Source organism: Gopherus flavomarginatus, chromosome 10 (genome assembly GCF_025201925.1).
Source record: "Gopherus flavomarginatus isolate rGopFla2 chromosome 10, rGopFla2.mat.asm, whole genome shotgun sequence".
NCBI classification, from domain to species: Eukaryota; Metazoa; Chordata; order Testudines; family Testudinidae; genus Gopherus; species Gopherus flavomarginatus.
Window position 1 is genome coordinate 31,577,913 of NC_066626.1, and position 25,182 is coordinate 31,603,094.

General features: G+C 47.6%; 1 protein-coding gene across 7 annotated transcripts in view; it reads right to left on the reverse strand.

The window, feature by feature from the left end:
- Positions 1-25,182, reverse strand: part of GULP1 (GULP PTB domain containing engulfment adaptor 1) — a 294,443-nt gene that overhangs the window by 103,527 nt on the left and 165,734 nt on the right. For all 7 annotated transcript variants that reach the window (XM_050916432.1, XM_050916428.1, XM_050916434.1 and 4 more), the window contains one exon: positions 22,272-22,333. In XM_050916432.1, the coding sequence (XP_050772389.1) occupies positions 22,272-22,333 (62 nt within the window). The remainder of the gene's footprint in view (positions 1-22,271; positions 22,334-25,182) is intronic.

The window sequence follows — 25,182 nt, forward strand, 5'->3', positions numbered from 1 at the left end:
AAAGTCACTTTCCTGACAATATGATTTCCCACTGCAAGCAACATACATTTGGAATATAGAAATTAAATAAAAATGATTGTGGCTAGGAACACTGTGACCTCATGCATGTGGCATATCCAATACCCACGTGATAAAGTGCAGGGACATGTGATTGCAGCACGACATAACAAACAGAATGCAAAACATGGCAGTACAATTTATGTAGCAACTTCGTAATTTCTTATTCTGTCCGCCCAAAAACTGAGGCTCCACTCCCCCAAGTGTATGAGCCTCCCAGTAGCTTCAAACACAGCATGCTCCCCCATTTTATTCAGAAAAGTGAAAAAGCTTTCTTAAGCAGTATTATATTCTGATATGTTGTTCTGTAGCTTGAAGACTAAAGGCACGATTCTCTAACTGCCTTGCACTCTGTGTAGTCATTTGCATCTGTGTAGAAAGAACATAAAATGCTTGAGGACACCTTCTCTTCATTCACTTTTATACAGTTAGTAACAACTACATAAGGTACAAGGCAGTTGGAGAATCAGACCCAAAGTGTTCATATGCTGTGTCTTCTGCCATGTGTGTATCAATCCTTTGCTTTATGTACTTGTCGTAATATAGCACAGGCATTTGCATTGTATCAGTTATTCAGACTGGGCTGATTCCTAACTCCCTTCACAAAGCCATATTGAACTTAGCTTTGCACAAGGGTTCTGTGTGGTGGAAGAGCTGGTTGTGGAGCACCAGATATCCACATAAGAAGTTTCACCAGTGGAGTCACATCTTTGCTAATCTATTGGTCCCCACCCCAGCTCTATGGCACGCAGTGGATATATTAACCACCTTGAATACATTCCAGCTTGGCCTATTTGTGCGAGAAAACTATCCTGTTCTGCTGTCTTTTGGGCCTTACACATTTATCCAACGATTGGAAAGGATCTGGCACATTGTGTAGAATAGAATGCTGCTACACTGGAGTATCTGGTATTGGTATTTGCATTTTCCCCAAAGCTTTTTGGCCTCCACAAGTCATTTATAGAGCTGAAATAAGGCAAAATGAGGTCTTCTCCTAGTCTTTCCACCATTCATGAATTGAATGCGAATGAAAAGAACAGATGTCTCATTATTTTGAGTCATAAATAGCTTCCTGAGTGAAAAACAAACAAAAACACAAGAAATGCAAACATTAGAACCTGTGCCTGCCCCTAGAGTAAATCTGAACTTTGGGGTAAAAGCAGATAACAGGACAGACAGTTTATGAAGAATTTGGCATCCATAAATATAACAGCTGAACTGAAAAAAAAAAAAGCAGATTAGAGCCTACCCAGCATTTACTGTGCATCTAAATAATAAAAGAAACACCATGAAAATATTTTTCAGTTGACAAATATGGTGTCATTACAATCTAATTAAACACAGATGATTCCTATAAGATATTACTAAAAAGAGAGAAATGTAAAGATAATGCAAGTTATAGACAAAAATTATTTAATATACCTTGTTTCATTCTGGGGAAAGAACATTGTTTTAAATAGGAGATTGGCTAACAATTCCAATATTGATATGCAGCATAGCTATTTTGTTCCTTATAAAGTTCCTTTCCTGCCCCTCCAGGCTTTTAGCAACATTCCTTCATCTTTCTACCATCTTCCATTTCTAATCCTGATCACTGCCACCTAAAGGGTTTTCCCATCTTCCTACTCTTGCTATGTTTATGCCAGTCAAAACTGTATTAGGATATAAAAACATCTGTGTGATATGCATAAAGCCCCATTCCGTCCCAGCAACTATATATATATTTTTTTATTCAGCTGCTGAAGACTCAGTCACAAATGATATTCAAATGAACCAGTTTCACGGATCTTTAGAAAAAAAAGCTTCCTGCTTAACAGCAGGAAAGACATTTTCAGCAATCTGTTTCTTTGTTCGTCTTGTAACATGAAGTACATACATAAGATTCAATTCCTATTATGCCACCACTTATTTCTGCTTCCCAAACTTTTAGTTGTTCAAAGCTCTACCACATACAGCTCCTTGCTCAGGTTTGTAACTCTGACCACATCATCCCCAACCTTTGAGGACTCTGTTGACTCAGATACATCATTTTCAATTCCACCTTTAAAAATCCCTTACCTAAAATTATTCATGGACCTTACTTTTTTGTAGCATCTTATACCTCCAGCTCGCTTGTATCTTATTTGATTCTTCATTCTGCAGACAAAGGTCATCTTATTGATCCTACTTCCAACTCAATTACTATGACTGGCAAATCTTTTAGTTATCTAACTACTGTACTCTTATATGGAACAACATTAAGTCGTTAACTTATTGATTTTTCCTATAAACCCAAGTGATGAAAATCATTTATTTTACATTAGCTTAATATATTAAGTACTATCTTCATTCCTCCCTCAAATTTACTTACGCTATAGTCAATTTTTCTCATGAAGTATTTTCAGATAATCCTGGAGAAGATTAAACAATTGTGTTTCACTAGTTTAATGCAACAAATAAATAAGGGCAGAATAAACAGAGTGAAGACTCACAGGCTGGAGAAGTGCCACAGGTTGGAAGAATCCAAAGGGCAGTTAGTATACCATTAACCCAGTAGAAGCATGTTCCAGCTCCCAGAGAAGTCAGTGGGAGTTTTGTCACTAACTACGAGACAAGATCTGACACAAAGGCCCTGCAAAATTGCTATATAAAGATTCAACAAGTGCCTATTTTTAAACTTCAAGTTATATTTCTGGAAATATCCCCTTTGATGTAGGGTACAAAACTAAATGTCAAAGTATGGTAATATAAACTTGCTGCAGGAAGAGGGATATTGCCACAATGGGAAAATTTCCACTTGTCTTCTCTGCAAGTAATTTTTATTACACTGACTTTGTTATTGCACAAAACATGTTGGATTATCATCTCAATGTCTGGTTGCCCTATATAATCATTTTCTCAAAACAAATGGGGCTAACTGCTTGAGTCAAGGACAACGAGATACACAAACATGGAAGACCTATGTACGTATATACAGCTGCTCTCACTGGTTTCTGGCAGCTTATGTATACTATGCTATATTCTGTTTGCTGTCTGTCTATCTGTCTCTCTCTATATCTATATATACACACACACGATACAGTAATATACATATAAATACTATACTATATTATGTTTTTATCTATCTATCTATCTATATATAGAGAGAAATTGATACAGTCAAGTCCTCCTCTGGAATGTATAGCTTATACCTTTTATTTGCATTTCAGATCTCTGTTTTATATTCTGTACCTGATCCCTACACAATATCCTATTCATTGGTATTGTGAAGGGACCAAGTACTGAATATGAAAGAGAGATACGTAGCAAATGAGAGATTTGTTGGGTGGATTGAATATCAGAATTTGCCTTTTAAGTGTTATTTCTAATGTGTATTAATTACAGTTCATGTAGCCAATATTCTGATTATGTCACTTACACACACACATATATATATATGGCTTAATTCCAATAAGGCAATAATTCACTAATGTAACTGAGATCAGAATCAGGACAAAGATATTTGATCAATGTCTCTTTATTTTGTCATCTATTTTTTTTTTTTAACCAAGGGACAGGAATGTACATTTGGATAAATGAGCAAATTATATGCCATAACATTTCATTCAAACCAGCACTGAACAAACTTTAGAACAAATTAATTAAATACTGTTGAAAGTCAGAGTTGTGGCTATGCCTTGATGGCACATTGGCCACCTATTTATTAAAACTACAGTTGGCTGATGACACATTGGCTAGTTACCGATCAAGTTCCAGTTATAGGAGTATTTGCTCCAAGTTTAGGTTTCAGAAATTAAAAGAAGCTAAGTGTTTTCTCTTTGTTTCAATTATTTATCACATATGAATTCTTTTATGAAAGTATCTCTTTGCCTCATCCTTTTGCACATATTTCCCTGGATGCCTGTAACTAGTACAACAGTAGCACTCTGATGTTATAAACTTAGCCCGCAGATATCTTAAAAAGGAAGGAAGAATACAAAATCTTTGAAGATTAATCTCCATAGCTGCATATATGAAATATGGTCCAAATTATCCAATGATTGTGGGTGAGCTGAAACTAATGCATGCGTAAGGCAAACATATGCACACACACACAAGTCAGTAGCCACATACTTATTAAAGTATGCAAGTACCCTGCACATTCATTGGACATTTGTGTGTATGCTTGACTGGGACACACAGTGTGCCTGTGTTTTTGGATTTGGGAGCCTCCATTGCATAGGTGCTATACTCTGTACATACTATTTACATTGCTGCACCATAATCTCTTAATTATTGACAGGACAGTTAATCAGCAGAGAGGATCAGTTTTGTAGATAAAAGAATGGACTGACACTCAGGAGATCTGGGTTCAATTCTTGGCTCTGCTGCAGATTTCCTGGGTAATGCAGGACAAGTCATTGAGGGTCAGCTTTTCAAAAGAGCATGGTATCCTAAAGCTCCCATGTAAGGACCTAATAAGTGGCTAGATTTTCAAAAGTGCTCAGCATCCACCATGAGAGAAATGGGAATTGTTGGGATCTGAGAACTTTAGAAAATCTGGCCACTTCAATTAGGTGCCTCCATGACAGGTAAGTTCCTTTGAAAATCTAAATATATGTAGAGATATACCTATCTTATAGAACTGGAAGGGACCCTAAAAGGTCATTGAGTCCAGCCCCCTGCCTTCACTAGCAGGACCAAGTACTGATTTTTGCCCCAGCTCCCTAAGTAGCCCCCTCAAGGGCTGAACTCACAATACTGGGTTTAGTAGGCCAATGCTCAAACCACTGAGCTATCCCTCCCCACTAAAAAAATTTGGCTACATAATCCCTCTTCAGTTCCCCTCCTTTCTCCCACACTCTGTTTTCTTGTTTTTCAAACGTTTGCTCCCTCAAACACAACTGCCTATCTGAAGTCACAGAAAGTTTTTTCAAGCAGATCTCTGAAGATCAAAAGTTCAAGATTCTCTGAGGGAAGGGAATGTCTCTTACTATGTGTCTGTTCTCTGCCTGGCACAATGGAACCCAAAGCTAGGGATCCTAATATAATATAATAATTAATAACTATGGATCTGCATTTTCTTGCACTAATTATTTCATTTTTCTTTCAGTACTGAGTTTCTCATTTGTTTAAACCTTTGCTATATTAATATAGACTCAAAGAGTCATAGACTCCAGGACTGGAAGGGACCTCGAGAGGTCATCGAGTCCAGTCCCCTGCCCTCATGGCAGGACCAAATATTGTCTAGACCATCCCTAATAGACATTTATCTAACCTACTCTTAAATATCTCCAGAGATGGAGATTCCACAACTTCCCTAGGCAATCTATTCCAGTGTTTAACTACCCTGACAGTTAGGAACTTTTTCCTAATGACCAACCTAAATCTCCCTTGCTGCAGTTTAAGCCCATTGCTTCTTGTTCTATCATTGGAGGCTAAGGTGAACAAGTTTTCTCCCTCCTCCTGATGACACCCTTTTAGATACCTGAAAACTGCTATCATGTCCCCTCTCAGTCTTCTCTTTTCCAAACTAAACAAACCCAATTGTTTCAGCCTTCCTTCATAGGTCATGTTCTCAAGACCTTTAATCATTCTTGTTGCTCTTCTCTGGACCCTCTCCAATTTCTCCACATCTTTCTTGAAATGCGGTGCCCAGAACTGGACACAATACTCCAGTTGAGGCCTGACCAGCGCAGAGTAAAGCGGAAGAATGACTTCTCGTGTCTTGTTTACAACACATCTGTTAATGCATCCCAGAATCACGTTTGCTTTTTTTGCAACAGTATCACACTGTTGACTCATATTAAGCTTGTGGTCTACTATGACCCCTAGATCTCTTTCTGCCATACTCCTTTCTAGACAGTCTCTTCCCATTCTGTATGTGTGAAACTGATTGTCCCTTCCTAAATGGAGCACTTTGCATCTATCTTTATTGAACTTCATCCTGTTTACCTCAGACCATTTCTCCAATTTGTCCAGATCATTTTGAATTTTGACCCTGTCCTCCAAAGCAGTTGCAATCCCTCCCAGTTTGGTATCGTCCGCAAACTTAATAAGCGTACTTTCTATGCCAACATCTAAATCGTTGATGAAGATATTGAACAGAACCGGTCCCAAAACAGACCTCTGCGGAACCCCACTTGTTATACTTTTCCAGCAGGATTGGGAGCCATTAACAACTACTCTCTGAGTATGGTTATCCAGCCAGTTATGCACCCACCTTATAGTAGCCCCATCTAAATTGTACTTTCCTAGTTAATCTATAAGAATATCATGCGAGACCGTATCAAATGCCTTACTAAAGTCTAGGTATATCACATCCACCGCTTCTCCCTTATCCACAAGGCTCGTTATCCTATCAAAGAACGCTATCAGATTAGTTTGACATGATTTGTTCTTTACAAATCCATGCTGGCTATTCCCTATCACCTTACCACCTTCCAAGTGTTTGCAGATGATTTCCTTAATTACCTGCTCCATTATCTCCATTATGAAGATTATATCTAGAATATTTTGATATTATTTAATGAAAATTATTTGAAACAATGTTAATATAATTATTTTGATATTATTATTATCGTCTACTTTTCCTATGTCTCATTATATGCCCTGTTATGTTCTCCCTTTCTCTTTCATTAGTTTCTCACTTCTGACATTTTGGAGCTTTCTTCAGAATGTCTCACTATACCTAACATTTACCTTCTAATCTTTGTTTTTTTTATTTTACCGTGTCTTATCATTTCCAGCATTTTTTACATTTAATTTTCTTTAAAATGGTATACAATTTCCCTTTGCATAGTCTCATTTATTTTTATTGGCCCAAGACCATAGTCATTCCAGACTCTGCCATTTGGCTCCTTTGTTTGTGATATATTTATTACAATTTTAGAATTATTTGTCATCCTAATAACAATCATCACGGGGCTACCCTCATCCAATGGCAACCTAATTTATAATAGGCACAAATAGGAATTCCTAAGGAAAGCGTCAGTAACAGGAAGAGGAACTGAGATAAATGTATTGGGTTAAAAGGAAAATCATGACGGAAAAAAGGAAATAAATCAAGTATGTTCAGAATCTGACAGACCTATAAGGCAGAAGGCTATATGAGAATAAGGCCTTGACACTAGACACTACCTAGGCACAGCTATACTAGCAAATCCTCCTAATGGAGATGCAGCTTATTTGGGCAAGAGTATTTGCAGGTACAGTTTCTCCAGGTGTACTGAGTGAAATAAACTATACCAGCAAAAGCACTTTTTTGCCAATATAACTGTGTCTATACCAGGACTTTTCCCAGCATTGCTATATCGGTTAGGGGTGTGATTTTTTTCACCATGCTAACCAACATAGTCCTTCTGGCAAAACTTCTGAGCTTAGTCCAGGCCTAACGGATGATAGAGAAAGTGTTATCAGATAAAAATGAATCAGTTTAGACTGCAGTGAACAAAGTTTGTGTGTTATGGCAGGATTGATACCACATAACTTTCTCAGGCAGTATTTTGTTGCAGGATATTTAATTGTAATGCATTTAGTGCTTGTTACATATCTAGCTTGTATTATAGATTTCTAATTTCAAACTGCACATTTAGTAATGGGGATAAAATATCCCTGATGGCATGTTCCATAGAGATATGTGTACTGTTTTGAATAATTTTCAAATGATTAATTGTCAAAGGTAAGGTAGCACAGAAAATTTTTCTGAAAGGTTATTATTATTTTAAATGACAAGTTTGAACTTGGGTGAGAATGAACAAATTCATCCATAGCTCTAACTTGAAGTTTTAAATTGTGAAAAGAAAATAAGCCTAAAACTGACTTGAAGAAATAGTTGTCTCATACATCACCAAGCCATTGTCGGTATTTGGGCAGTACATTCCCATGAGTTTAGCATGTCAATGTATAGTAAAGCACGGCAGTAATAGTCCCCAGCCTCAGTTTAATCTCCAAACCATCTTCTTACCATGATGCCAGACACTAGCACAAATATTGGTCCCATGTGGCAGATCCAATAAAAAGCATACATGTGTGTGTGCGTGCGCGCGCACGTGTGCTGCCATGGAAATATGAAATGAGTCAGGGAATAGCCAAATGACTACATATGAAACATGGAAAAACAATATAACATATTACAGAAGTGACTTCGTAGAGTTATTGCTGCAGGGGTGGGTATAGCCTCTCAATTCAGTAGGTGTGAATAGGTGTGCGGATGAAGGACCAGGGAGGGTCAGCGAGTGCCCAGGCTTGTGGTGTTGCTCCCATCCTGCTTGGGATGGAGAAGGGATGACAGGAGTGAGAAGGAAGAGGGGAGGATCAGAGACGACCCAGCCCTCTGGGATTGCTGCACAATCTGCAGGGAATAAAGGCAGGGCAGTGCTGCTGGGGGGCTGCTCCCCATTCCAAATCTTGCTGAACTTCAGCCCTACAGGTCACTTTGGGCCTGATGCAATGATGCCAGTGGCAGCAACAACTGGATCTGGGCCTGGCTGGGGCAGGATAGTCACTTCCCACACCATCAATGGCAGGCACAAAACATGAGTAGCACTGTAACCTCGCGTACACTGCCCTTTAAAAAAAACCAGGAATTTCCAGTTATGTATTACTAATTTCTTTTCTTCTCCATCATCTCAGAAATAAACATTAACTTTTTGAAAAAAAAATCAGGAAAAAATTCTTCGTATACTCCTTTTTTTATTTGGGAGAATTTATTTTAGTTTAGATGTTTTAAACTCAGTTATGTACTTGCATGTGATTCTATGGTATTATTTTCCATAATAAAGTTTTATTCTATTTGACTTTTTAAGCAGTTCATCTTTATTTCTTTTCATGAAACTAATTACCCTATCAAATCATTCCCATGAGAAATAGTGTCATGGTATTTTTCTTTGTTAATGTTCAAATGCAGGAGGAGATAGGAGATGTAATACTGTAGAATTCTCAATGGGACACTATTTATGTGGCCAATAAGCATTTTCTAAAAACTAATGAGCCCAGTCTTGGGAACTTCATAAATGCTTCCTAAGCTTGCACCATTATTTCACACAATATATTACTTTGGTTGGATACACTTTTTAGTGTTATAGAGTTACAAAATTGGAGTGCTACAAAAAATGATGGACTTTTGTATGTCTGTATGTTCTTAACCTTAAAAGCAAAGATAAATATTGGAAGCGAAGAAAAAGTAATGAAAATGACACTTTAAAGTTGGGATTGAAAAGACAGATCCTTAACAGGTGTAAATTGACACAGCTCATTGGCCTCAGTGGATCTATGCCAATTTACACCAGCTGAGGATCTGGATCTTGGTGTCTCTGTTGTAAGTAGCCAGGAAAATTATTGACATTGGTGGGGAGCCAGGTGTTTCAAATATTGGAGCTGTATATTGGGTTTTATATTTATATTGTAAATGAATAACAGCCTGTTTTTGTAATCTATATAAAAAGCTCATACGCATACTGAGTAAAATAATTCTTCTTTACCATATAGAAATCATACTACTGCTATACTATAGCATCGTAAATTTATATTTAATATAGTTAATTTAATTCTGAGGCTGTTATTTTGAAATATAGGCTTATAAATAGAGGAATCAATATAGTAGTTTCAAACTCAGGCACTCTCACTGACTGATCTGTTACAAGTGGTGTTCCATCTTTATATACTTTTTGGTCCCTAAATCTTACAATATTGTTTTCAAAATGCAAGATAAAAGCATGACTGGCACCTGAATTGATACCAATGACTGAATATCATAGTTGTTCACACCAGAATGTGAAAGCTCTTTAAGAGTTTCACTTGTGATATACTAACCTATGGTTAAAATGCTGCTTGCTGAGAAAAAATTGGTCTTTGCAGGACTAAGGCAAAATTCTGCAAGATTATATTTAATGAGCTTGCGATTATTGCTGTGGTTCTTCTCGCAAATCACGTGCAGAGCCTTGTTTATGATTAAGGCCACGTTTTAGTCACGGGTATTTTTAGTAAAAGTTATGGACAGGTTAGACTGTAAACAAAAATTCACGGGCCTGTGACCTGTCCATGACTTTTACTAAAAATACCGTCTGTGACTAAAACTTCTAGAAAGGGGGGCATGGGTGCTCTGGGGGGGGGTGGTCCAGGGGCACTACTGGTGCTGGGGTGGGGAGGCTGGCCATGGCGCAGCGCATAGTCAGCGACCCCAGCTGGTGCTGGCCGGCAGGCGGGGGGAATGAGGGAGTGGCCACGACACAGCAGGGTTTTTGACCTGGCTCCGCGTCCCTGCACTCCTAGGCAGCACAGGCAGGGGCCAGGACAGGGGCTTCACTGCTCTCACCACAAGCACCAGCTGCCACAACTCCCATTTGCTGGGAACTGCAGCCAATGGCCAATGACAGCTGGAGGCGTGAGGCCTGTGGGCGCAGATACCCTCCCTGACCCCTCAGCCACCTAGGAGCTGCAGGGGGGCCATGCCAGTGGGAGCCGGGAAGCTCCCCACCCCAGGTAAGTGCCTCCCCCTGTACCACCCAATCCCTCTGCCCCTAGCCTCCTCCCACACACTCAAACTGCTGTTGCTGGCCCAGGAGCTGCCCGGCTTGGGCAGAAGTTACAAAGATATCCTCGTGAGTATGCTGTACAATCTGCCAATGCTCAAGCTAAGTAATAGAGAGACCCAATACAACTTAGATGTTGTGAACATATACTAAATGGCAGACATATAGAGAATGCATTCAGCCAAATAGGCCTCTGCTTGGAATGACTGACCTTCATAATAAGCCTGAAGATAGTCTTCCACTGAATATTATTTCCATCAACAATTGTTGATGCTGGACTGTTATTTTTTTGGGGATTAATGTGGCATCCACTGTTTCTTTGTTTCCTTCTGCATTTTGAAATACTTTCTAAAATACCTGTACCAACACCTATCTATGAGATTCCTCTGCCTCTATACAGATTCAAGAAATAAATCAGAACTAAAGAAAAATGAAGATGGAGGAGGTAACTTGGTCACGGACATTTATTTTATGAGATTAAAGTCCAGTTACAGTTTTGCTCTTGACACATGGATGAAACAATGATCCCACCAAATATCTATGACAGGGAGGACTCAGATTCATAGACTTTAAGATCAGAAGGGACCATCATGATCTTCTAGTCTGACCTCCTGCAAATTGTAGGCTACAGAACCTCACCCCCACTTTTGTAATGGGCCCCTAACCTCTGGCTGAGTTACTGAAGTCCTCAAATCATGGATTAAAGATGCAATTTTAAAAGAATTCACCATTTACACTGGTTTAAACCTGCAAATGACCAATGACCCATGCAGCAGAGGCAGGTGAAAAACCACCAGGTCTCTGCCAATCTGATCCAGGGAAAAAAATTCCTTCCCAACCTCAAATATGGTGATCAGTTAGACCCTGAGCATGTGGGCAAGACGCACCAAGCAGATACTTGGGAAAGAATTCTCTGTAATAACTCAGAGCCCTCCTCATCTAGTGCCCCATCCCCTGCCATTGGGATTTTTGCTACTGCAGGAGCTGATGGGCCACATGCCATTGTAGGCAGCCCCATCATACCATACTCTCCATAAACTTACCAAGCTCAGTCTTGACGCCAGTTGGGTTTTATGTCCCCACTATTCCCCTTGGAAGGCTGTCCCTCTGAAGGTTAGAAATCTTCACCTAATTTCTAGCCTAAACTTGTTGACGGACAGTTTATATCTATTTGTTCTTGTGTCCACATTGGTGCTTAACTTAAATAACTCTTCCTCCTTTATCCCTCTGATGTATTTATAGAGAACACTTGTATCTCCCCTCAGTCTTCTTTTGTTTAGACCAGCGGTTCTCAAACTGTGGGTCGTGACCCTATTTTAATGGTGTCTCCAGGGCCAGTATTAAAGTTGCTGGGACACAGGGCTGAAGCTGAAGCATAAGCGCCACCCCCACCTGGGGCAACGGAGTTTGGGCTGTGGTTCCCTCTCTTCGCACCCAAGGCAGTGGGGCCTGGTCTCCAGGGCCGCCCAGAGGGGGGGGCAAGAGGGGCAATTTGCCTCAGGCCTCGGGCTCCGCAGGGGCCCCCACAAGAGTTTTTCGAGGCCCCTGGAGCGGGGTCCTTCACTCGCTCGGAGGCCCCAGAAAACTCTTGCGGGGCCGGGCCCCGGAGCATCTTCCGCTCCAGATCTTCGCTGGCGGGGGAGTCCTTCCGCTCTGGGGTGGAAGGACCCACCACCATCGCATTACCGCCGAAGCGGGACGTGCCGCCGAAGTGCAACCCGGTCTTCGGCGGTAATTCGGCGGTGGGGGGCCCTTCCATTCAGGGACCCGCCGCTGAAGTGCCCCGAAGACCCACGGCGGGGGCCCCCCGCCACCGAATTACCGTCAAAGAGCGGGCTGCACTTCGGCGGCGGGTCCCGCTTCGGCGGTAATTCACCGGCGGGGGGCCCCTGCCGCGGGTCTTCGGGGCACTTTGGCGGTGGGTCCCAGAATGGAAGGGCCCCCCACCGCCGAACAGGGCCGGCTCTAGACATTTTGCCGCGTGGGGGGCCCCCTGCCGCTTGCCGGTCCCACGGCTCCGGTGGACCTCCCGCAGGCATGGCTGGGGAGGGTCTGCTGGTCCCGCGGCTCTGGTGGACCTCCCGCAGGCATGCCTGCGGATGCTCCACTGGAGCCGCGGGACCAGCGGACCCTCCGCAGGCACACCTGTGGGAGGTCCACCGGAGCCGCCTGCCGCCGATGGCCCCAGGCCCCCGGAATCCTCTGGGCGGCCCTGCTGGTCTCTGCTCCCCTTCTCGGGTCATGTAGTAACTCTGTTGTCAGAAGAGTGATGCAGCGCGATGAAGTTTGAGAACCCCTGGTTTAGACTAAACAAGCCAGACTCTTTGAATCTCCTCTCCAAAGGTAGGTTTTCCATTCATAGTAGTCGTTCTCTGCATCAGTGCCATGTGTAATGGTACTAACACTTCCTGTCTCTACTGGAAATACCTTGCCTGATGCATCATAGATTTGCATTAGCCTTTTTCACGGTGTTTTACATTGATGGTTCATAGTCATCCTGTGATCAATCAGTACACTCAGGTCTTTGTACTCCTCTGTTGCTTCCAAATGATAAGTCCCCAGCTTATAGCGAAAATTCTTGTAATCAGTCTGATGTGACAACCTTCAAAATTTGAAATATTTTTAACTGTTTCTCATCAACTGCCTCTAGAGGACAAATCAGAGGCCCAGCACACAATCAGAACAAGTGGTGGTCAGATGCATAGGGGATGAGGAACCTCTCTGATTAGGTGAAGTAGCTTGATACATTGGCAGCACCCCATGCCGGGAAAGGAAGAGAATCCATGCAGCAGTGGATCCATCAAACAGAACTGGGTGAAATTTTGCACCTGAAAGCTTTCCCAGTAAACAAACAAAACTAAAAAGCAGATTTGGGAACACTAACATAGTTCAAGAATTGGGGTTGATTTCGCTAAATTATTTCAGTAACAAAAAAAATCTAAAAAATTGAAGCATTTTGACATTTTCACAATTTTTCTATTCAAAATGACTTATTTCAAAATTTCCTTTCATTTTATTTTTAAAAATTGTGTCAAAGTTCCTCCTCTACCTTAGTGGGTCCTGCGCTTATTGGCAGATTTGCTCACCTCAGTGATCTTCCCCACAGTCTGGGTCAACTTCTCCTGTGTCTGATCAGGAGTTGGGAGGTTTGGGGGGAACCCGGGCCTGCCCTCTACTATGGATTACAGCCCAGGGCCCTGTGGATTGCAGCTGTCTATAGTGCCTCCTGTAACAGCTGCATGACAGCTACAACTCCCTGGGCTACTTCCCCATGGCCTCCTCCAAACACCTTCTTTATCCTCACCACAGGTCCTTCCTCCTGGTGTCTGATAACGCTTGTACTCCTTAGTCCTCCAGCAGCACAGCACACCCTCACTCTCACTCTCACTCTCACTCTCACGCTCACGCTCAGCTCCTTGCGCCTCTTGCTCCCAGCTCCTCACACACATTTCCTCTCCTCTGGCTCCCCCCTCGCCTGACTGGAGTGAGCTCCTTTTTAAACCCAGGTGCCCTGATTAGCCTGCCTTGATTGGCTGCAAGTGTTCTAATCAGCCTGTCTGCCTTAATTGGTTCTAGCAGGTTCCTGATTACTCTAGTGCAGCCCCTGCTCTGGTCACTCAGGGAACAGAAACCTGCTTCTCCTGTGGCCAGTAGATCTCCCTTCTATTCCTCTGCTGTAGAGGGGAGGAGGAAGAGGGCTGCTGCTGCTGCTCCTTCTCCCTTGGCTAGGCCAGACACCACCACTTCCATCCCCACCACCCCCATTCTCTGCTACTCTCTAGTTGGCTGGCTGCTGATCCCCTCACCTCCCCCCCACCCTCAATTGCTGCTGTTACTCCACCTACAGCCCTGGGGGGGGGGGAGAGGAGAAGGCTGCTGAAGGCCTGCTTTCCAGAGAAGGAGGGGAGTGAGGGACCCCAGCTCTTGTTGCTGAGGACACGACCAACTGAGCGGGGTCCCTCCTGCCTGGACACCAGACCACAACCACCTGGAGCTGCTGGGACTACTGTGGCTGTTGCTGAGAAGCTGTTGGAGCCCCAAGGAGGAGAAATAGAAGAGGACCACCCGCTGCTGGAAGACCACGTGAGGACCGTTGTGGAGGGGGCTTACTGGACTAAGTCTTTTTCAAACTGTGCTTTGTGGTGAGGGTTTGGACTGTATCTGTTGGGACACCGGGGGTGTGGCGTGGAGCCTGCCCCCGGTCCATCCGTGTCCCCCTTCGCCCCCACCACCATTGCTGCCCCCTCCACCAACCCTGCCAGCTGCTTTCCTTCTACTTTGATCTCCTGCCTTTGGGACTGAGCTGCTCGCCTGGCTCACCACGCCCGCTTCCACCATTTGAGCCTGCAGCAACAGCAGCCAAGCATTGACTTTTTTGCATAAGTGCCCATGGGCGCACCCTCCTCCACCCCCTGGGCTGACCCCCTTTCCTATGCCATATTTGTCTGCCCCACCTGTTTCCTTCTGCGGCCCTCATTGTCCTGCCCCAGCCCTGCAACTAGCCCCGTGGTCCCTCCATCCCATTCCCAGCTCGCCCTTCCCCCCTGCACCCTGTGATCACCCAGCCCTGACTGGTCCCTCCCCTTGTGCGCCTAGGCCCCCTCCCATGCGCTTGTGCCCTTCCCCCGTTTGAGTTTGCCCTTGTTCACTGCATCCCCCTATGCTGTTATCCCCCCGATCCCCTAGTGCAGCTGGAGGAGCCGGAATTCCCCTCTGAGTCGGTGACCTGACATCCTCCCGCCCTAAGTCCATAGTTGCTCCCCACGCCCCTTCAGCCTTCCCTTTCTGGCACCCTCCTCCCCTGCCTGCAGCCTAGTGGGGAAGGGAGTTGCCTCCTCTTTCCCCCCTCCCCTCGCTGTTTGTCCCCCTCCTTGCTCTCGTTATGGCAGGGGATGCAGCGGGGGAGACCCCTCGCGATGCTCCCACCGCCCCTCCTCCACCTGCCCCCGTGTCCATTTCCCAAGACTCAACCTCGACCGCCACTGCCGATCCACCTACCACCGCCCCTGCTGGGGCACCGGCGGTGGCGAGTACCGGGGCGACCTCCGCTGCTGCCACGTCCCTCGTCCCTTCCGATTCAGGGGGAGCCCCCCCAGCTGGTGGGAAAGGTCAGGGTGGGAAGAAGGGTAAGGGCCCCGCTAAAAGGCCAGGACCTCCATGGCAGAGATTGCCCCCGCTGCCGCAGCCCTGCTACCGGCCACGGCATCCCTCCCTGCTGCTCCCTCCACCAGCTCTGCGGGTGTCCCTCCCCGGCTCCCAGGGCGTACGCCCAGGTAGCGGCGGCCCTCTCGCCTGCTGCTGCTCCTCCGACCGCCGCTTCCGCTACCATCTATAGTGGCTGGGGCCCCTTCCCCACCTTAACCAGGAAGCATGGCGTCCGTTGCCTCCTGGTGCCCGCCTCGTACCACTTGGAGACATACATGCGGCGCTGGCGAGGATGGTGGGGCCCAAGCCATTGTGGCGGCCTCCAAAATGTATGGGAGGGTGGTCTTCTTCCTGGCATCGGAGGCCACTGCCCAGGAGGCGGTAGAGACAGGCCTGGCGGTGGGGGGCACTGGAAGACCTGGGGGTCTGCTTGATCCTGATCTCTGTCCCTCCCTTCCAGCCCAGTGCCGCCCTGCTGCCCGTCCTTTCTGCCCTGGGGCACCCCATCTCTGTCATCAACCCTCTCCCGTTGGGCTGCAAGGACCCCGCCCTCCGTCACGTCCTCTCATTCTGTCGGCAAGTGCAGCTTCCACTGCCGCCGGCGGTGCGTGATGGAGAGGCACTCGAGGGGTCCTTTCTGGTCCCCTACCAGGGAGCCCACTATCGTGTGCACTATTCGACGGGAGCGGCCCGGTGCTACCTCTGCCAGGCGATGGGGCACGTCCAGAAGGACTGCACCTTGGCCCGGCACGGAGGAGCATCTGGGACCCCCAAGCCCCGGCAAGGCGCCGGCCCTGTCACCGCCGATACCCCTGGCTGCCCGGCACCTGAAGCTGCCCCTCCTCCTTCTCGGTCCACCACTGTGGAGGAGGGTGTGGCGGAAATAACACCAGGCATGAGAGACGACTCGCCCGAGGGGGAATCCTCCCTCATTCCTGCTACTCCACCATTGCCTCCCCGAGTCCCTGAGCCATTGCCCTTGCCCCCCAACCCGGCCCGTTAGCCAGCCCCCGGATGGTGCCATGGAGGGCTGGTCCTTAGTGCAGGGGAAGTGGGGCAAGCGGAAGGCTCGGGCCCCGTTACATCCTTTAGATTCGGAGACCCCCCGGAAGAGCAGGAAGGGGGCAACGATGACGAGCTTTCTGCCTTGCCCCCTGATGAATCCCGTTCTGTGGTGCCGGCTGGGGACACCGTGGCAGCACTGGAAGGTGACACCGCCCCTCTTTCAGGGTCCCTTCCTGTGGAAGCCCCCGAGGGAGCCTCTCTCGCCCGCTTCCCATCCGAAGCCCCTGCAAGCGCTGAGGTGGGCGTTGCCTCGGGTGCTGGCGGGGAGGGCCCTGAGGTGGCGGACGGTGATCTCCCTTCCATCTACGAGGAGATCGAGGCCCTCGGTCTGACCCCGGTCACGCAGGGGGAGGACGACCCTCTGCCAGCAGGACTCGATCTGGGAGACCTCACCCCGGTCCCCTTGTCCCCGTGTTCCCTTCCCCTAACCGCTGCTTCTGCTCCTGCCACTGAGGGTCCCCTGGAATCTTCCATCAGCCCGGCTGCAGGTGGCACCCTGCTGACGGCCGCTGAGCCCATTGAGGCGACGGCTGGTGCCCCGCTGCCGGGACCCGGTTCCCAGGGGGTGTCCTTCTTGGGTGTGGAGCACCCAACCTCCTTCCCAGGCAGGGACCCCGTTGACAGCCATCCATCTCCTGATGCCGGGGCTACCGCCCAAACCATAGTGGCTGAGCCTGGCATCGTTGGGGGTCTCCTTCCTACTCCCCAGATCTCTGAGCCTAACCAGGAGGGGCCACCTTCCAGCGGCCCGACTACTGAGGCTCAGGATTCTACTTATGCCCCCCTCCCTGGTTCCCTTCCTGATTCCCGCCCTACTCCTGTCCCCTACTCTATTCCTGATGCCAGCCCTGTCCTTGTCTCCTCCACCTCCTGTGCTGCCAGTGCCGCCCCTGTGGATACTCCCCAGGGAGCGGTTTTAGTTGTTTTTCCCCGTCCTGACCCATTGGGGGCTGCTGTTTTCCTTACACTGCCCCCTGTTGAACCGAGGAGTGGGGCAGGTCGGTGGCGTCAGCCCATCGGACGCCACGTCGGGGGTGCCCCCTGCCTGCCCGCCACGGTGGGCCACAGGGCTGTGACAGAGGCCCTACTGGGGGACAGTCGTAGATCAGTGACCCTGCCCCCCCATGTGCTGAAGGAAGAGCTGCGGGAGTTCCTTGAGGACATCCGTGGCTCCCGTAACAAAGTCTAGCTTGTGCTCCAGCGGTGGGGGGATTTCCATTAGGTCCTCCAGGCCGCAAGGGCCCTCATGGGGGAGGGTAAGAGGACCGGGAAGCAGGCTGCTGCGGCCTACCGGCGAGTCTGCCTCTTCCGCGACGCTTTACTCACCTAGGGGGTAGGTCATGGATTGCTGCGCGGCACGACGGAGGCCGTGGGCTTGTCTGCCGGCAAGGATTCCCTCCAGTCCTCCTCAGGGCACCAATCGTCTCTGCTACATTAAACACTCAGGGCTGTAGGATGGGTCTCCGCAGGAGCCAGGTGCTCTCCTTCCTTCGGGAGGGGGGGTACTCTGTGGTTTTCCTGCAGGAGACCCATATGGATCCGGCCGCTGAAGCTACCTGGCGGCTGGAGTAGGGGGACGGGGTCTACTTTAGCCACCTCTCGGTCCGCATGGCTGGAGTGGCGACCCTGTTCTCCCCCAACCTACGGCCCGAGGTGCTGGGGATCACTGAGGCTGTGCCGGGCCGCCTGCTGCACCTCCGGGTTCATATGGAGGGGCTTGTGGTTAATCTTGTCAACATTTACGTCCCGACATCGGGCCTGGAGAGGTTGCGTTTTTATCAGCAGGCGTCCACCTTCCTCAGCTCCCTGGATCCTTATGAGTGCCTGGTCCTGGGTGGGGACTTTAACACCACCCTCGAGGAACGAGACCGCTCAGGGACCGAGCAGTGCCCGGCCGCCACGGATGTCCTCCAGGAGATCGTCGATCGCCAGTCCCTGGTGGACGTCTGGCGCGACCACCACCCGGATGACGTCTCGACGTTCACCTTTGTCCGGGTGGAGGCTCATCGGTTGCGCCACTCCCGGCTGGACCACATTTACCTGTCGTGTTTCCACCTTTCACAAGCCCACTCCTGCAGTGTTCGGCCGGCCCCCTTTTCAGATCACCACCTTGCCACTGTGATGGCCTCTCTCTACGCGGAGAGGCCAGGGCCAGCCTATTGGCACTTCAACAACAGCTTGCTAGAGGATGCGGGCTTCGTGGCATCCTTCCGGGAGTTCTGGCTGGCCTGGCGAGGGCAGCGGCGTGCCTTTCCCTCGGCATGGCAGTGGTGGGATGTGGGGAAGGTGCGCACCTGGCTCTTCTGCCGTGACTACACCTGGGGTGCCAGCCGATGGAGGGATGCGGTGATAGGGCAGTTGGAACGGGAGGTCTTAGAGCTGGAGAGGCATCTGGCCGCCAGCCCTGAGGATCCATCCCTTTGCGGAGCATGCCGGGAGAGGCGGGAGGAGCTCTGGGTCCTCGAGGACCATCGGGCTCGGGGTGCCTTTGTTCGCTCCCGCATCTGCCTCCTTCAGCAGATGGATCGTGGCTCCCGCTTCTTCTACGCCCTGGAGAAACGGAAGGGGGCCAAGAAGCACGTCACCTGCCTTCTGGCAGAGGACAGCACCCCCCTCACGGATCCGGCGGAGATGTGCGAGAGGGCCCGGATCTTCTACGCGCACCTTTTCTCCCCGGATCCGACCGATCCTGCCGCTCGCAGAGTGCTCTGGGACGAGCTCCCGACGGTCAGCGCAGGCGACCGGGACCGGCTCTCTCTCTGGCTGAGTTCTCGGAAGCTCTCTGTCGCATGTCCACCAACAAGTCTCCGGGCATGGATGGGCTGACCGTGGAGTTCTACCGCGTGTTCTGGGACGTCCTAGGCCTGGACCTGGCCAGCATCTGGGCCGAGTCCTTGCAGAGCGGGGTCCTCCCTCTCTCGTGCAGGTGAGCCGTGCTCACCTTATTGCCGAAGAAGGGGGACCTCCGCGATTTACGGAACTGATGTCCCGTCTCACTCCTCAGCATGGACTACAAAATCGTAGCCAAGGCCATCTCGCTGTGGCTGGGGGCCATGCTGGAGGACGTGATCGACCCAGACCAGACCTACACCGTCCCGGGCCGTAGCATCTTTGATAACCTCTATTTGGTCCGGTATCTCCTGGAGCTTGGGTGCAGGGATGGTCTGTCATTCGCCCTCCTGTCCCTGGATCAGGAGAATGCGTTTGACAGGGTGGACTACGGGTATCTCCTGGGCACTCTGCGAGCGTTAGGCTTCGGGTCCCAATTTGTGGGTTTTCTCCAGGTGCTGTACGCTTCCGTGGAGTGTCTGGTCAGGCTCAACTGGACCCTGACAGAGCCGGTCAGCTTTGGGAGGGAGTGCGGAAGGAGTGCCCCCTCTCACGGCAGCTGTATGCTCTGGCGATCGAGCCCTTCCTCTGTCTCCTCCGCAGCAGGTTGACAGGGTTGGTGCTCTGGGAGCCGGAGCTGTGGCTGGTCCTGTTGGCGTATGCCGACGATGTGCTCCTCGTGGTCCAGGACCCGGGCGACCTGGCACGGGTGGAGGCTTCCCAGGCTGTGTACTTGGCGGCCTCCTCTGCCTGGGTCAACTGGGTCAAGAGCTCTGGCCTGGTGGTTGGGGACGGGTGGCAGGCAGGCTCCCTCCCACCCGCGCTTCAGGCCATCCGGTGGAGTGCGGGCCTGCTGCTCTATTTCGGCGTTTACCTTTCCGCCACGCATCCGTCTCCGCCAGAGAACTGGCAAGGTTTGCAGGGCAGGGTGGCGGAGCGGCTCCGGAAGTGGACAGGACTCCTCCGGTGCCTTTCCCTTCAAGGGAGGGCACTGGTGCTCAATCAACTGGTCCCGGCACCGGCTCAACACCCTGGTCCCGGCCCTGGGTTTCCTGGCCAACCTCTGGACGATGATTCTGGAGTTCTTTTGGCCAGGGATGGACTGGGTCTCTGCAGGGGTCCTCCACCTGCCCCTGGAGGACAGAGAACAGGGCCTGAAATGCGTACACACTCAGGTCCATGTCTTCCACTTCCAGGCCCTGCAGAAACTCCTGTATGGTGCAGGTAGTCCGGCATGGAGTGTATTGGTGCACGCCTTCCTCCGCCGCTTCTGAGGGCTCCGATACGATCGGCAGCTCTTTTACTTCCATCCAAGAGGTCTTCCGTGAGACCTCTCTGGGCTGCCAGTCTTCTACCAAGACCTCCTCCGAACCTGGAAGCTCTTTTCAACGACCAGGTCCGTGGGGGCCAATCTTCTCGCGGAGCCCCTGCTACACAATCCCCAGCTTCGTGTGCAGGTGGCGGAGTCCCCCGCGGTGTGCCAGAGGCTGGTCTTGGCGGGAGTCACCAGGGTCGGAGACCTCCTGGACTACGACTGGGGAGACTGGATGGATCCCCTGACGCTCGCTCAGCGCATGGGGCTCTCTAGACCTCGTGCTTCCCGGTGCGTACTTCAGGAGGTGAAGGCTGCTTTACTGCCTGCTGCTCGGGCTTACCTCGACCGGGTCCTGCGAGAGCGCATGCCCTGCCCACCCTCCACTCCAGGCCCCGTGGACATTTTTATAGGACCCCTGCCCTGTGGACCCAATCGGCCCCCTCAACCTTTCACTGTGAGCCAGCTGCACGATCTGCAGCCAGTTCTGTTCCAGGCCGCGCCACGGAAACAGCTGTAAACGCTCGTGCGCCACACACTCCAGTACCTCATCCTCACATCCCGCCCTGATACCAAATGGCGGGACCTCCTGCCACCTCTCGAAGGTGAGAGGCCCCAGTGGGCCAGCTTATACTCTGCCCTGGTCCTGAGGCCCGCCGGGGATGTCAGTTGGCGGCTCCTTCACGGGCCCGTGAGCACAGGTGTGTACTTGGCGCAGTTTACCCGTCCCCAACACCTGCCCTTTTTGTGGCATGAAAGAGACCCTGGTGCACATTTATTTAGAGTGCGCCAGGTTGCAGCCCCTGTTCCGGCTCCTCTTGAACCTTTTATTGTGTTTTTGGTTGCACTTTTCCCCTCACCTGTTTATCTATGCACTCCCCATCCGTGGCCCCACAAAGACGCGGGATCTCCTTGTCAACCTCCTCTTGGCCCTGGCCGAACTAGCCATCTACAAAACCAGGGAGAGGAGGTTGGCCGACGGGATTTTCTGTGACTGTGGGGCCTATTTCTGCTCCTCCGTCCATTCATGCATCCAGGCAGAGTTCCTCTGGGCAGCGTCCACTGGCTCCCTTGATGCTTTCGAGGAGCAGTGGGTGTTGTCTGGGGTTCTCTGCTCGGTGTCCCCATCAGGTTCCCTTCATTTAGCCCTGTGACCTCACTGCCGATCCTGTTTTTTCATTAGTTGAGCCACGTACTTATTTGGTGTCACGGACCTGTGGATCCTCCCCTTAGGCTGGGGAGAGGTCCTTTAGAAGTGGGTGGGCTTCACCTGCCCACCTCCTGGATACCAATAGGACCAGACTCCTGTACCGCACTGGTTTGGGTCTGTCATAAAATGTAAACAAAGAGGAAATTAATTGACATTTTCTTACCTTTGCATTGTAGGGAATATAATGCTTTGATAAAGCTTCAGGAGTGTGCATCCATGTTTTGTCTGCAAAAAAGGAAAAGAAAAAAAATTTCATTAGACTAAATGCCTTATTCATTCTTATTGTAACTTTATATGCATCAAATATGCTAATTTTATTCAGATAAGTACATTGCTATTGTAGCTAATAATAAAGGGCCTCATTACCACAGTATCTCAGCACCTCACAGACGTTAGTGAATTTATCTCTGTGAGGTAAAGCAGTACTATTATCCCAATTTTACAGATGGAGAAATGAGGTGAAGAGACGCTAATGACCAGATTTCTAAAGGTACTTGGTGTCTAAAGATGCAGATTGGCACTTTTGAAAATCCCAGTAGATGCCTAAGTGCCTGAATCTCTGATGCTAAAAGATACCGATTTACATCATTAGGCCCTAAATACCTTTACAATTCTGGGCCTAACAAACTTGTCCAGAAAATCTGTGGCAGATCAGGCACTTGAATCCAGGTTTCCCCAGTCCTGGGCTAGTACTCTACACTGGTACACTGAAGTATCCTTCCTCTCCTGAGTACGACCACTTTGTAGAATTGCTGTACCAAACAGAAACCAATCAGAAAATTGCTAACCAAACAGAAAATAATCAGAAGAGTTGTTTGGTATTGGAGGTACAGCAGATACAGAGTCATGTGAAAGAGCTTCCTTTTATAAGCATGAATGCAGATCCCTGCATACCATTTTAAAATCACATACCTTGTTTGTACAAGGCTTCAGCTGCTTCGAACTAACTTATAATACGTCAAAACATTATGAGAATAATATTAGAACAGTGATGACAAACTATGCTTAACACTGACCACTAGGTAAAATTCTTGCTGGAAAAAGAATGTCAAATTCGTCCAGTAACTCAATTATTTCAGGAGACAAGATAAGATGAGATAAGCAATGTCAAGCTAGATAAGAAACAAATTTGACTATCCAGAAAGACTTTGTGACTTTTTAATGGTATATAAAAACTTTTCGTCTTGAGCATTTGAGATTTTCCATTTTAATCACCTTTCACTGAATTTAAAATCAGATCTAGAGCCTTCATCTCTGGATTTCCTCCTCTGTCCTACGAAAGTGCTATTTCAATCCAAGGTGGGTTTTCCTTGTTCTTCTGATATTTTGCTCACCATGCAGATGTTGCAAACGTTGACTGCATATTACCTGTATTTTGATGTATTAAGTTTATAGATCTAGAAGATGGTTTTTCTTAGATTTCTCTATTGTATTCATTTCTTCAAAAATCAATAAAAAACAATAAATCAAAAGCAAAACTGTTATCTCCAATATTTTTACAGGGAAGGTTCCTGTAAAAATATCATGTCTTAGACCATGTTAACAATTAGGTACAGAGTTTTAAAACTTTAATCTTTCACTGGATGGCCTAAATAAAATTGTATATCTTCCTTTAATGATCCATCTAAGAACTATACACTATTGTCTTCCTTTTCCTGCTTTGAATTTTATTATGCTTTGACAGCATGTGTTAACTGCTCAGTGAAACACATTTGCCTTTTCTTTTCTTTGTAATGACTACTTTAAAATGCCTAGTTTATGTAAAACTAATCTGCTAACGTTTCAGAAGAATAATTCTCAACACCAGAATTTTATAAATCCACATAAAACATGACACAGAGGGGAAATTAAATATTTGGGTTGGGGCCATTTTTTTCAAATGACTAGATGGCATTCCTGATTTTTTAAAATTTGTGATGAATTACTTTACTCATGGTGAGTAGCGTTTACTTATACATATGACTATTCTCATTTCATTTAGTATGAGTTATGGTTGCAGAATCTGGAACTTCATTGAACGAACCACCACAAGAGTCGTGTAAGGCAAAATTCAGCCTTTGGATAAGCACATGAAATTCCCTTTGCCTTCAGTGAGTTTTCACAGTAACTAAATAATTAACTTTTTCTGTTGATAACACACAAGGATAAATAAAATCCAGCTCATACACTCTGAGTTGTGCTTGCTCTCGCAGTTTTAACAGGAGTAAAAGCAGTAAAACTTATTTTTTTTAACTAAACAAAGACCTACTTCTCCAAATGTGCATAAGTAACAGATCTGATTTGTAAGACATATATCTTTACACAGTCACTTTCATAACAAAATCACAATTCAATGGAAGGCAGTTGTATTAAAAAAGCGGAATCTTTTCTGTAGCGTACAAAGTAGTTCCCGTTGAAAGTGAAGTTCTTGCATGAAAGAACAAGATTTAGCCACGTGTTTCTTAAAGTGGTATAATTTAATATTTGATATTGTACAGTAGCTATAAATGTGCTTTTGGCTATGGTTGGGGAGCACACTGCATATCAGGGGTGTAAGGCAGGGAGAGAGGAAGTGTATGTAACGGTGACCTTTTTGCTCCCCTGATCCTGGGTTTGCTATGTGCTGGGCTAATCTCTCAACATAACTTCGGAGTTGAAGAGTGCTCTACATTAAATCAGCTGTCAATGATGTGATGTGTTATTCTAGGATCACCAGGATGTAATGAACATTTTAAAAATTAATAATCAATGCAGTTGGAAGACAAAGATAAAGGAGAAAGCATCATAACCAAGATTAATTTGGTCGTATATATTATGTTGTATTTTTTTAAAAGAATCATACTTTTAAAAATAGGTACACTATTTAGAGGGAGATGAGGAAAAAGTGGGTTTGCTAGATAGCAGGAGGGTCCAGATTAAGAGAGAAAGATCAGAAGAGTGTGTCTATACTGTCATCACTGGGTGTAATTACAACTCAATCTGACATAGCTTTAATCTAGCTAGCTCAGGTACCAGAGCAGTGAAGCTGTGGCAGCTCACGCTCCAGAGCAGGCGATACCAACCCATCAGGAACCCTGAGTAATTACGCATGGAGC